Source organism: Ischnura elegans, chromosome 8 (genome assembly GCF_921293095.1).
Source record: "Ischnura elegans chromosome 8, ioIscEleg1.1, whole genome shotgun sequence".
Taxonomy (NCBI): domain Eukaryota; kingdom Metazoa; phylum Arthropoda; class Insecta; order Odonata; family Coenagrionidae; genus Ischnura; species Ischnura elegans.
In genome coordinates this window covers 80,329,895-80,345,119 of record NC_060253.1, presented here as the reverse complement: position 1 = coordinate 80,345,119, position 15,225 = coordinate 80,329,895, and the positions used below count along the sequence as shown (strand labels likewise).

At 38.0% G+C, this 15,225-nt stretch overlaps 1 protein-coding gene across 1 annotated transcript in view; it reads right to left on the bottom strand.

The window, feature by feature from the left end:
- The window catches only part of LOC124163726 (protein-L-histidine N-pros-methyltransferase), a 438,157-nt gene extending 423,265 nt beyond the window's left edge, over positions 1–14,892 (bottom strand). Inside the window, exons 1-2 of the mRNA XM_046540799.1 lie at positions 14,794–14,892; positions 14,402–14,627 (exon numbers count right to left, since the gene is read on the bottom strand). Of these exons, the coding sequence (XP_046396755.1) occupies positions 14,402–14,620 (219 nt within the window). The 5' untranslated portion in view covers positions 14,621–14,627; positions 14,794–14,892. The remainder of the gene's footprint in view (positions 1–14,401; positions 14,628–14,793) is intronic.
- Positions 14,893–15,225: the final 333 nt, after the last annotated feature.

Genomic DNA, 15,225 nt, shown 5'->3' with positions numbered 1-15,225 from the left:
TAAATCTCTTGGTTTTTTCAGGAGACCTAGAGTAGTGATGGTGTGAGCCGGCACAATGTTGTCATATTTCCCTAAATTTATCCTGCAATCAATTCTTGGTCGGTGAGGATTGTGGTATTTCCAGTATTTTTATAATTTTTATTTTCCTAACATTGACGAGGCAACTTAGCTCCCTATAGGCGGAATCCTTACATGGCCTAAAATATCACATAAGTAAACCTTGATATTCTGAGGCGACGGCAGGCCTTCCAAAAAATACCAATACCAGATATCCGTTCGGGAAACTTCAGGCAAGGATAGCTTTCTCGCACAGCATCGCACTAGGCGTGTGGCAGGCTCACATCCACCAACCCAGACATACGGGCGCGCTTTACATATTCATAACCCCTTAATTTTTTTCTCCCCTCAACCTCCCCACCATACCACTACCACCTCGCATTCTTCCCTCCCGGACGTAGTAGAGAGACTGAGGAGTGAGGACGAGCGAGATATAGAGGAGCGGGAGACAGAAAGCAATTCAACACCTGCACTTTCCGTGTGTAACCGCTGCTTAATTTATGACTGGAGCTACGGGTTGGAGGGCGGTGTGAGGTCGGATAAGGGGGTACGGACGGCTGTTAAGCGTCTAGCATTGGGTTTTGTGTGTGTGTGAGTGAAAGACGGAGACTGAGGAACGGGGGACAATTTGTACAGTGAGGATGAGACAAGAGAGAGAAAGAGGTGATCCAGAGTGGGGATGAGCAGTACAGAAGAAGAATTAGTGCGTGGCCGAGGGCTGGGCGTCAACATTGCAACACTTATGTCATAGCGATGAGGATAAAATTCAAGGGAAGCGTAAATAATTACACATAAAATGCTAATTCATACAGGTTCCATACGGAGCAGGAATACGTGTATTGGATGAAATAGAATCAAACTACCCTAAAAAGTTATATAAATTTAAATTTTTTAAATAAAATAGAACTATTATTTTTCGATTAAGATTCAAATGCCCTCGAATATGTGATACAAATATCAGGTCCAACTACCACGAAGTTAATCATACAACTAAAATATTTTCGTTTGGCATTAATAATTTAATTTTTCATTTTACTTGCGAATAGAACGCTGAGCAGAGCGGAGATCATTCACCCAAAAATACGTCACTCGTTACAGCAACGCCATTACTATTTTGACAGTAATAAAATTTTGATGAGATTAGTGTTAACTAGGAACGATTCCCGAGACGGAGAGGCCAAAACATACCAACGGCTAGAGGTAATTAGGTGAACTTAGAAGACAACAAATAAAATAATTTGGTCATGTTTAAAGCTTATATAGATACGTATTTTTCTGTTTCACGATCCGTCGCCCACTTCTTCACCTATTCGCGACGAAAAATCGGCTTAACATTTTTGTAGTCATATTGATGATGTCACGCACTTCTGACGAACGGGTCACTTCTCATCTCCTCCTCGCATCAACTTCCCATTTTCTTGTGGTTCTTTACCCCCTTGCAAGCGTTTCCTGCGTCATACCTCATAATACGATACTATATTTGGTTTAATTAGCTGACTATAACTCTAAATATATAATCAACTTTTGAAAAAAGCAGTTACTTTAGCATTTTTTATTTAAAGTATTAGCAAGTACCTGAATCAGGAGAACTTATTTCCTGGAAATGTATCATTCCCTTCCATCTACTGAATTATTTCAAATAATTGGGATTTTGATTTTGAGAGAACGATTCAATTTATTTCCTGAGTAATACAGATGGACGAAGCGCATAGATTACATGAATGGGCGTTGGAAAAAAAATTATAGCCCGCTCGCACCGATGGTCGGAAACACCACTGATTCTTCAGCAGTGAAAGTGAAATTCATTGAAACTTAATGAAATGTATAAACTGTGTTTTATAAGTGTCGATGCACAGCCGAGGATATTAATTCAAACGGAGTCAAAGAGATGGATTAAATGCATGATATATACAATTTTTACAAGCAAGTGAATCTGAAATTCATGGAAAACGATCTATTCCACGAAACGTTATTTTATTAGTGTCAAGTAACCAAAGGGGACACGAAGGCGATACCAGAGAAATGAGTATATAAGGTAAGGTAGTTTTAGAATGGCCGAGGGGGTAAATTATTCCAACCACCACATTTCCACCTTTCAGCTTTGGAAAATCCATTCTGATTCTGCCCTCCTTCTAGCCCTGTTCTTTTCATTTACCTATTGTTAGTCACGCTATTCATCTATCTTTCACCCCAATACACCTACAAAAATTCCCACGTTGGGCAGGGGTGTGAAGCGCTCTCATCATAAATCCAGCCTTTGTTTTCTACATCGTGGCAAAGGGTATAGCGCCCCGCATAGTGTCTCCTTGAGTTCTCCAAAAGGACATCCATTAAATATGTCCATCGACGGGAGAAGAGCGCTTGGCTTTTTGATCCCTTGAACCCCTCTGTCTTGAATATTCTTTTTCATTCTCTCCTCCTCCTCATACTGAGACCTCTGGAAGAATACTGAAGAAGCGGATAATGGCTGGCATTCTTCAAAAGCCGCCACCCGGGCCAGCACTATTAACAGCGTGTCCGTCGTGAAAAATGTCCAGGCATGTCGACAATCAATTTATGGTCAGCTGCTGACCTACAATAAAGCACGTTTTAAGCTGGAGAAGAATAATTTCGAGAAAATGAATCATAAAGAGACGCGTCGTCAGATCACGTCCATTCCCGGGTGGAAATGACGACAATGTTTGAGAGCAGAATGGAAAACGCAAAGCTGAACCTAACATTTAAAGTTACTTTACAGGAAATTTTTAAAGCTGTATTTACTACAAACTAATAGATTGCTCAGTCAGAAATATATTATACAAAATTCATTGGTAAATAAATTCATCATTGATGAAAATAATTACATTCTAAGTTTCGCTAAAAAATAATGCTCACACTTAACCTTACAATTTTAGCTGTTTGCCGAAGCTTCGTAGCCATGCAACGGCAAATCCTATTTCGAAAGCACAAGAATATAAAGCAGGAAAATATACAGGCATGATATTGCGTGAGGCGTTACTTCACACTAAACGGAAAAACTACAATCCCAAGTTTCGTTTAAAAAAAACAATGCTCACGGATATCTTTCGAATTTTCCTGCTCTTTCTACCCTGTCTTTCAAATTTGAAGCAAAAAAGGAGCAGCGGATGATTTCAACTACGTTTCACGAATTCTATGGAAAGCATCGCCGACAGTGACTCGTGGGGTAGGAGAAGAGAAAAAATATTTCTGCTTGAATCTTCCAATTACTACAATCGACTAAAATTTTATCCGATGAGCGCATCCTAAAAATTTCCTGCCCATCCATAAAGCGCATCCTGGATGTTCACTCTCCACATGAAAGGTTAAGGAAGGCACATACGGACAGCGTATCATGAGGGAGCAGGTAGCTCACTTGGTTTGGTGTTCAGCTCATTTGGTTGAGGTCCAAAAATAGGGGCCATAATAAAAGTGGCTCCGAAATATTCTCACGAAGCAACAATGTTCCACGGAATATTGAATATGTTACCGACGTTGGAAGTTTCGAATACCAAATGGTCACCGCACGAAAAAATAATCTTAGGATTAATGAGGGAAGCAGAGCCAGGTGGTAGATTATTAATTTCGGCGAAGAGAAGTTCCGGGAGGTCGGATTGGTGAGGAGGAAGAGTCGAGAGCATCGCGGTTCCGCATGCTTTGATGTGTGAGATATGATTGATTAATTCAGTTTAAGCGCCTCGTGGCCGCGAGGGAAATTGCAAAGTGGTGACGGAAGGCACGAATTTGAAGCAGTAGGGGCTTGTGACTCAAGGAGACCGAACGGCGATAGATACGTACTAGATGGTGGAAGGAAGTGGTGGCAGAATTTCGTTCGTGGAACGGGTCTAAAGAGGGTCCGGGGAATATTTGAGAAAAACAGGGTACTAAGTAGAAGGTTTTAAACTGATTTTAACACTTATCAAAATCGAAAAGAACTCGTTTTTCAAAAAAAAAAATTCACGAGTTTTCAATTTTTAAAAAAATGAAGTAGCAAAGTAATTTTGTTTTTATACTTCGGAGGAGGGGGCATTCGGAGCCCCTCGCTACACCACTGGTGGAAGGACACTAATAACGAGGAAGCACTTGAACCAGCTGGTCACCTCGATGGAGTCATTAACTATAACCCGAAATATGAATTCAATTCATGAGGTGAGTGGGGCAATACATTATAACGAATGATAATCTATGCATAAAGAGAGACTTACATGGGCTATTGCGCTAAACACACCGCCTTATACCCCATCCAGTGTTGAATTTCTCTCATAAATTAACAAGCAAACACTTAAATTAGCTCAAGATGAGATGTTTTTAAATAGTGAGTAAATCCAACGCATTTCGATGCAGACAAAACTGACTGGTGCTTTTTGACACTATCATGTAAATTTCCATTCACAAGATGAGTGAATAAGATCCCCCAGATAACATTAAGAATAACTTTTCAAAAATCTTCAAATTACCATCACTATGGATAACCATCATCTAATTGAGGCTGACTCACTTCCGCCAAAATTCTTTTCTCTTTTTATTTCCAATTTTTCTTTCGTGCAAACAACCTAAGTTCGTTTTTCACGGCATCACAAAGGCCACGGGACGTCGTTTTAAGCTATTCCTGCTGCTCAAGTAGCATGAGATTGTTAAATAAAACACACTATTAATTACTAAGTGAGCATGAAATTCTGAAATCACGGTCAATTTGGCCAAAATACGAAATAATTCAGTGCTAATTTCACCGTCATTTACGGCACAGTTTTCTATCCCGCTGCGCTGGGAACAATTCGTCACAAAAACAACATTCGCGTCAAATTCAAGCTCTTTCTAAGAGTTAGGGATGTCAAGAAATATTTGGTTCAGTACCCAATCCGCTCGCGCCAACTCAAGAGGAGTGAAGTGGTCGACACTACCCATGGTCATTGCATAGGAACTTCCCCATATTTCAGACGACAAAACGGGGTGGCAACAAAGAACGTAAGTTTGATAGGGCATTAACACAAAGGCAGACTAAAATTGCCACGACAGCAGTAATCGATTTTCTCATTCATCCTCACGTCCCGTACGAGATTTCGCTCTCCGATTACAGAGGAACAAATTACCGTGACGTCAGTGTACACCCATATAGAAATGACGTGAGACTTAAAAGAAATTTTAGTCGATGAAAAATCCCTGCTGTTTTGCGAAGCCATCTTTCCCACAGTTTTCTGAAAGTACCAGCCATGTTGTTTAACGTTTAATGGCGAGGAGGGTTTTCTAAGCATGGCTGCAACGTAACCCACTTTTACATCCAACAGTAAGAGTCAAAAATTTCAATTTTTCAAACCGACACTATCAGCATGCTTGAATCAACGCATGGCTGCAAATAATTTTCCACAAACCAGACAGCTTGCAGAGCATAGAGACCGCCATTGAATTTAAAAAATCAAATCCTCTTTACTGAAAACACACATCAAATCGCTTGCACCAAAATTCCATTCAAGATATCTCCAGAACACCAGGAGCAACACTTGATCACGCAGGATCCTTGCGCCAACCAAAATGCTTTTTAAGGTACAAAAAAAAAACAAACCCAGTATTTTTAGATGCCTCAGAAAACACCATAAAAACTCACGGAAAATATTTTTTCTGGCGAAAATGACCAATTATCGTTTCCACCATCAAGAGAATTCTACTTCGAACGCTAGTGATACCTACATAAATTATGGGTAATATATTCCATCATCTGATAAAATATGGGAGATGTATAACTACGGACCGTCACTCGACCCGCAAAATGTCACAGTAATTGGACAAAATCACCCAGCATTAATTAGGCACATACTGAGCAAATAAATATAACATATTTTACGCGAGTAGCCTCGTCTGTAGTAGTAGTGGTAATTAAGCTCAAAGATTATTTCAGGCAATTACAATCACACAATTTCGTCCAACCTTAATTATGTAATGTCCTACAAAAAATCAGAGTATTAAATAAAATGTGGAAAAGGCTTTATACCCAAGAAAAACAGTTCTAATGGTAACTGAAAAATGCATTTAAAATATTTTCGTTGCCATAGCTCAGTAACTAAGCAGTTGCTACCCCATGTTCATGGACAAAAAATAATTACAATTGTCTCCTTTAACACCTCCTGAAGTATCGCAAATTCCTTCTGAAACACCCTGAATACGCCCGCACCAGAAGACGAAGGAAAAAAAGAAGGAAAACAGGAAGAAGACGCGTGGGCGATAGGAGCCCAACGGGGTAAGAATAGGTGCAAAAGGGAAGGATGGAGAATTTCGCCCTGTTATTTGGTCGACGCAGTCTACCACTAACGAAACCGAATTTACTACTTCTAGAGAGGTTTTACCCTAGATAACAATCCATACAATGTCAAAATTCAAATCTAGCAAAGGCTAATGGAAAAATCGAAATTTTTACAAATTCGTTAGGACGTGCTACCTCCAGTAGTAATGCGATTGTGAAAATAGGGACCAATACTCAAGACGTAAAAAGAAGAGCAACAAACCACTCCAGACAGAAAAGACCCAAGTTTGTCAAAACCAAATCTATATGAACCAAAAATGAAATTCGCCATCAAAAAATCGTTTGGCTTAGCAGGAATTCGAACCCGGATCTCCCGATTGCCGATCAGGTTTGCTACCAGTTACTCCACCAAGCCATGACTGAAACCATACCTGACCGCCAACCGGGAGAATGGGGTTCGAATCCCGGCTATGCATAACGAAATTTCATGGCGAATTTCATCCTTGGTGTTTATAAATTTGCACACGCGCGCATAACTGCGTACCAAGTCACTTGCTCAATGCATTGCTTTGGATCTAGCTTCACTCCAACCCATCCGACTTCCAGCCAAATTTTAGGAACGATTGTGATAGACTAACGAATTTTTCGAAGCAAATTAGATACTTCTATTACGATGAGCAACACAAGTCAGAACATACGAACAAGATTCCTTTCCCGTTAGGACTTTCAAAGACGCAGCGGGCGATTCTTAAAAATTCATACCTCCCACTACCATTCTCTTATCCACAACGATCGTTACGCCTGTCGGCCATTAGGCATACAGGGGCCCGTTAATGCAAACTCTGGGATCCCATTAATCGAAGCCATCAAACACAAACACGTTTACACTCGCCATCCTCATCGACTACCTTTTGCGCGGTGATATATTTTTCCCTCCGTCCACCCATGAGCAGCAACAACTGCTACGGCCCGCGTCCCCCTTGCGCTCTCTGCCTTTTTTTTGTTTTTGCGAAGCGGGAATTAATCACATGCCCTGAGGGAGAGGTGGAGGCATTTTTTAAGGGCGAGGCAGTGCCCTATGAATAACGTTCCGTTTCGCTTGTCTCTGTCTATCCGTGCCCCACACCCGTCCATCCATCCATAATCCACTCCTCCCACTCCACTTCACCCTAATTCGATCATTAACTCCACCTTAATTACTTCCCGATTGTCTACAACGCACGAGAACTCATAATTTATTCACTCCCCTGTCCCACATGAAGCGACGGTTTCGGTTGAGCATTGGTTGCACGAATCTCATTCCAATTCTTATATTCCAGCTCTTCTTTCTCGAACATTGCAATATTTCTATGACGAATACTTTAATTATTCCCATAATCGCTACGTCTTGGTTACACGAATCTATTCCAATTCTTATGCCAACTCTTCTGTCTCCATGTTTACGATATTTTTATGATGAAATACTTTCATTATTGTCATTGTCAGTAAGCATCGGTCGTACGAATCTCATTCCTATTCTTATCCCCCAGCTATTTTTTTCTCATTTCTTTGAATAATTTTATCATCAGGTACTTCATTTATTGTCAATTTCGTTGACATAGTCACCCATTACTCATGAAAAAATAAAAAAACTGGGGTACTTCCAGTAATTTCAACAAAAAAATATTACCATGTCTCATGTGCCTTGTGCCGTTCTTAATGTTGACAAGACCATGGCCGGCTGTAATTATAAGCTTTGAAGGTAAAAGGAGGTATTTTTCATTAACTTACGGGTTATTAAAAATATTAGCACAAAGACGTTCTAACCGGTGACATCGTATTAAATCCAGTTTACCTAGTTAACCGTAGCTAAGCCCAATTGAAGCTTTCCGTAAATGATGCAATTTCAACCATTTCGGTAAAATGAAAATGAAGTATCGCTTTTATTGGTTTGAAAGATCAAGATCATGATTAAAATAAGTTTTTCGTCAGTTATGAACGCAGAGGCATGACTGGGAATTCATGAAAGAATATAAAACTAAAGTCAATCCAAGGCAAATGTTATTAAATGCACAACAACACAGCAATAAATGCAGACATTTTACTTTGTGCTTGAGATTGGTCTCTATCTAAGGCGGATTTAGTGGGGAGGGAACGGGGGCACCCCCCCCCCTAGACGACTAAAAAATAGACAATATTTTTATACTTTTATCATTGCCTACCTATTTTTTGTGTACTACGGAGCCTCAATCATTTAATTCCATATTATTCACTTTCGTGTTAAAATAAAGAGAATATTCAGTACAGTAATTGTTGTATCTTGACTTTAATCCCAAGCATGAGAATATCGCTAGCCTGTCAGACCCTTGTGGCCCCCCAAGAAAAAAATCCTGGATCCGCCCCAGGTCTTCTTGGATAAGCAGAAAATATAGGTACTCCTTTTACTTAATTCTATCACTATCCTACCCGTAACTTATCACTTATCCTGAATCAAAATCCAAGTTATTAAAAAAAATAAAAAAATGGTGAGACTTATTCATCTGTTTATAATATTCCGAAATCTAAATTCGATGTAACTTATGGAAAATAAATATTAGTAACATTCTATTATTAAAATCTGAATTGAATGTCTCACGCGATCATTTTCCGCGATGGCTCGAGGGATAGAAATCCCCATCCCTTTAACCATCACGTCTCATTCGGCACATCTCCTTATCCGTCGCTGGAACCGTCAGACCATAGAGTAAGTATACTCTATGGTATGACGGTATATACTTACTCTATGGTCATACAGTCAATCAGAACGCACGTCCTATAACAGCGATTGTAACGGCACGCTCGGCTTTTAATTGAATGACACATAAATACTCTACATTCTAATGTAAACTCTATGGAATGATAGTTGTAAAAACGAAAAGTGACGGAATTAGCGATGGAAAAAGTGACGGTGGGAATGGCCCTGTTATCCAAAAAATCGACCCATCACCCTTGAAAACCTATTGCTCGAACTGTTATTCTAAGGGGCGGGAAAAAGTGATCGTGTGATTCAGGCTTATGTAAAACACGCGAACCGCTAGATTCATTCTCGAAAGCCTTCACGAAATCTCGAATATTATGAACATGACCGAAGACAGGAAATCCAAGTTGGAAGGAAATCATATCCGGAACAGATTTTTCGTTTGTCTAAGGCAATCATGAACGGGGAGGATATCAGGTTTCAGCCCACCGAGGACTAGGCTATGAGCTACCCAATTAATTAAATCATCATCACTGGTCAACAATCCAAAGGTTGGATTGACGCAGCTCTACACTCAACTCTCCAATGAGATAATCTTTTCACAACTACGTATGTCCACTCTATCGCTTCTTTCTTTATCTGTTATTTGTTTTTTTCGAGTACTTATTTGTCATTTGTTTTTTTACATATTTTTTCCGAAGTACTCCTTTTCTGTTCTTTTTAATAAATTGAATAATGCCTATAATTAAAGTTACACAAATCATTTAAAAAAGACATGAGTGCTTGTAATTAAATTTCACAAACCCCAGATGGCAAGATTAGTCAAATGAACAGACACTATAATCATGAAGAAATAATGACACTAAAAAGTATAAACCTACACTTTGAGGAGAAAAAAAACCAGTGCCTGTTTGGCTAGGTGTTCCGCATTTCAGAACTGTCAATGGTCGTTATAGATTTCCTTTAAATAGGGAACACCATTCGGAATTCAATAGCCCATCCACAGTATTTGGAACACACCGATGGTATATAACATTCATCGCTATTAACTTGAAATCTATTCCATATTCAGAACATGAACGAACCCAGCGGGGGGCAGCTGCCACCCTTCTAGAAGCAAAAATCGCAAGAGTCTTTAAGCAAAATCAGTACTGAATTGAAACGAAATGTTTTAACAAATTTTCTTTAAACCCACGAAAAATGATATGTATTAGTATTAGATATGTAACTTAAATAAAACTATTTTTTAAGGAAATCATCTCATAAACTAATGAAGCGCTGTTATACTTTTCTTAAAATGTTAGTTTCATTCACCTTTTCCATGCTAAAGTGTCACAACTTAGCTTGCCCCCCTCTAGTCCATGGCTTGACCCCACTAAGTTATGATCCTGGGAATGCCCTTGATTCAGAATATAATTTCATTTTCACTATTCACATAAAAGACAACACAATGGGATTATAATTATTTTCCAAAAAGTTATTCCTGAAGTAGTTATGAATTTCCCCTCCCACCTTATCCCTCATTTCAGCACATAAAATTATGCTCAAGTTATTGAATTTAATGAACACAAGCAGAAGAGGAAAAAATTTACGCAAATACCAAAATTATATCTACAAGTGCAATAAAAAAATTCTCTCTCGTATTCCAACAGAAATGAATGCACATATTTCAATGCATTCCCTTAGTGTTGCATGAGAATGGAAGGTGGAATACATGGTGCACTAGTGTGCTTCATTACCTCCCACGATATTTAGAGGAATGAAGATGGGTCAAATGAAAGGGCCAGTAACCTTTTCATACTTGTGAGCCACATTTGAAATTGACATGACTGGATGCAATAAAATTCCTGTATTTCCTGGATATAATTTTACAAATAAATAATAAGTCAACAAAATGTAGGCAAAATACTTCCCTAATAATTATTCTTGAAGCCAAAAAAATTAATGGCTGAATGTTAATTAGGGAGGGAAAACTGTTTTACAGCGGCCCATAGGCTTCCCTAAGTGCATCCCCAATCTCCAGTGGTAATAATAAAATACTACCTTCTCTGTTCTGCAAGAAACTTGAATTTATATTGTAAAGATATATCAATTTGTGTTTTCATATGCATTCAGAGCAAAGAGGGAATTACTAAGAATTATAACTAATGTTACTTGTATTTATGTCTCTGAGGCAATAGATCTGAACAAATAACAACTAAATAATTTAGATGTAAGTGTCTAGCCTTACATCTAAGATAACATAGCCTTGTTTTACAATCAAAAGAAAGTCTTAAAATATTCACAGAAATGGAGTATAAATGATTCATATTCATTTTTACAACATCAGATTAAGTCACTGCATTCCCCATGCTGACATTATTAAGCAGTTCATGAAAACAGAGAGGAGAAGAAGCAAACGCACAGCTAGACACTATCTATAGCAGTGGCGCCGACTCCATAGGGCTTGAGGGGGCCCGAGCCCCCTAAAAAATTCATAATGGGTGTGAGGAAAAAATGAGTCAGGCTTGTCGATTTTCCCCCGAGTGTCCAGATATCGAGATTCGAGTTATCAAGGTTCTGATGTTGATCACATGACTCTTCTGAAATGCTTAAAAAACTTAAAACTCACTACTTATAAAATTTCCCAGGGCAAGATTCCCGGTTTGGGCCCCCCCAATATTTTTTGCAAGTCGGCAATATTTTTTGCAAGTCAAGAGAGACTAATTAATTTTCGTAATTATGATGCCCAGTAAATGACAATGCCAATAATTTGCAATAAATATTGCAAAAAATTCTGACCTCGGCTAGTTCATACCTTCCTTGTAAAATAGAATATAGATATGCAATGCCAGTGCTAGGCAATGCATGCACCAAACACTTTACTAAAAATACCATATCAGTACTATACTATAATACTGGTATCAGTACCAATGGCACAGTTGAGTTTAATCCATATTACTTATTTGGATCAGTATTACTTATAGAATAGTGTTAAGATTTATCAAATATCCCTCAGATAGCCGTAAAACTCACCATTTTGAACCATTATTCTTAAAATATTTTCTGGAGGAGGGCCCCCGCTACTCCTTCCTAACCTTGATGGGTAAGTTAAAACCCCATACCAGTAAGTATTAGTTACCCTAAAACCCCCCTAACCTTAATTCCTAGCTGGGCCCCTGATCAGTACTACATACCCAACTCAAGATACAATTCTACCAAGACACTTTATGCAAATCAGAATATTCACTAGTTATAATTATGAACAATTTAAATAAAGGCAACCTCAAATCAATCAACGGAATAAAATCCTAATTTGCATTGGTAAAAATTGATAAGGACTGATCCACCAAGAACAGAGGATTAGGAATAGCATTGTTTAACAACCACAACCTAGACTGGTTGGCTGGCTCAAATCTGAGTTCTCTAATTAAGGAATATGCCTCAAAGACAAGTACTCAAACATGAAGACAAAGACAAGAATGCCCAGACTACTAGACAAATACTTCACAGATTCCCATTTGAATAATGTGTACTTTGATTATTATGAGGTTAATAACATCAATGTCTATGTAGATTCCGCCACTTATCCACACACTCAACTGCGTACACAGGTTCTCGCACTAATACATGAGTACTACAGTTACCTTAACAGTACTCCAGTGGCTATATCTATATAAGAGTACCAAGCTGTTACTCAAGCAATATCATGGTACTGAAATACCAGTGTTCGAGTAAATTTGGCACGAGAGTATAATTTTGTCTCTACAAAAATAAAATTGCCTCAAATAATACTACTATTATTGCATTATATGAATTGAAAGTTCATTTAAAGGTTTATGATGAAAGAATGAAATACTTCACAAATTTTGAAGTCAAAACTTGATTTGGGTGGACCCAGGGAACTTCATATTTTGTTTTTCAATGAGACTGGAATTTTTACAAAATAACCTGCACATATAAACTGAAACAGATAATGGAAATGGTCTAGGATAAGTCTATACATTAAAAGGAATTGTGAGACCAAGTGATAGGCAATTTTTATCATCCACAATGTATTGGAGGCAATTAGGCAAGACAAACATGAACTGTGCACACCAGATTGATGCAAACAGACTAACGTATACATATGAAATTTGTGTGACTAAAGCATTAGATGAATGCCCACCCCTCCAAACACTTCACCTTGTAACGCAATGAATGTAGCCTGAGAAGAGCTCAGGGAATACTACTATTATGAATTACCAAGGGAGTGCACTCAAGATAATGAAATATCACACCGTATGCATTGAGGGCAAGAATAATTGTGCAGTCACGCCATCTTTCAGTATAGCCATCTAGACTTTAATTCACTTCTGCTCCAACTGAGTGAGGCATAATAGCCAAAGCAGTCCAGGCCTAAAATTAGTCAGTAGCTTCTGCTATGTCACCAACATAGCATACTTTAAAGTAGATATAGGAAAACTCAAAAATGAAATTTTCACGTTATAACTAAATGATAAAGAAAGAAACCTTTATACTCCAAAAAACATTATTTATGTGGGTATCTTTGGACAATTAATTTTATCTTGCATACAACCTATAAATAAAAATATTGGCCCAAACCCATAGTGGTATTTTGTAAAACTTCAATAATACTATAGCCTACATGGGTACAATCAAAAACTCAGTAAGTAGGTGGAAATTATGCCTACAAATATAATAAAGTATAGAAGTAACACATCATGCCAAATCACCACATGCATTCCACGATACAAATACAGTGATTTATGTTTCATGACCAATGATTGCCATCAAGCCATGGTAAATGGTCACCCTAAGGAACAACAAGTTCAATTAAACAAACCGAGAACACAAGTTCAATGGCAAATATTTAGGTATTAAGCGTAGCAAAAGGTGTCCGACTCTAATCAAAACTTATACATAGATAAATAAGCCACGATTGAGAACATAAGGAACGTATGAAAACTGAGAAAAACACCAGTTGCCGGGAAAAACACAAATTAAAAACATATAGGAAACAAAATTGGTTTGAGTTCAACCACATACACCAATAAAGGTTTATGATAAACAGTAACGGGCACAAGCCGCAAAATAACTCTACTTCCAACGTACAAGATAACGAAGGATTTAGGCAGTTTACTCATTAGAATTCAAAGTAACAACAAGGGAATACCGTTGACAACCGAATAGTCGAATTGAGTGTGTTTAAGTTTTCATATTTTAGTGAATCGTAGGTTAAAAAAATGTGTCTAAGTGGATTGTAATCACTGCAGTTAATCAAGAAACTTGTCCACAAACTTACCAACTACTGAGCTCACTTCAGTAAACGTATGATTGAAAAACACCATTACTACTTGGTCTTTGAAGAGCGAATTATTTAGCGTCCAGAGCATATGAAATAAAGGTACACTGACCTTGCTTTTGTCAAAATCTTCTAGTCTTTCATCAGCTAGAAGTTTATCGTAAAGCTGTCTCGCTAAAGCTCCTCTAGGACGTTGAAGTCTTCTTAACGAAGGCTTGTTTTCATCTGACTGCATTGAATTAACACCATAGTTATATTCATCGGAGGAATAAATCGAATTCACGGAATCACTAGCACTAAAACAAGGAAAATTTCCTCTTTCTACAGCCATTATCCAGCTGAAATTCGAATGAAATAGGTATTAGTATCAAAATGATCCAAAACATGAAGCAAAGTAAGTCGATAACAAACCATAGCAGACGAAAAACATTTAATGGAAACTAATAACGGCAGATACAGATTATTGGGATTAAGAAACATACAATATAGATATGGTAAACATACTCTAAGTTATTGAATCAGTTGAGCAATGTCAATTGAGCCACGATATAAGACTTATTATAACTTGTTTTCAATCTGTTGCCGACGTAAGGGCGCAGCCATCTTGTGCTCCAAGGCTGCGCTCTATCGGAGGCGGGAAAAAAGAAATGACGATCGCGATTTGAAAAACGTAAGTGGCCGAACAGCATTAGTGACGATTTTAGAATGGCAAGAGGGTGAGTTCTATGGGCGCAAAGTTACTTTCTTTGCGAATTTTCGTCACCTAAATTATTTTTTCACTCATTAATTACTCATTTTTAATATCTATACGGTATGAATGGGAGTAAAATAATATATAATATTTCATATTTCTTCATCATTCTCAAGATGGAGAACTGAGTAGAAAAGCTGCTATATTTTACAAAAAATTAAATATTAAATCAAAAATATTCCCAA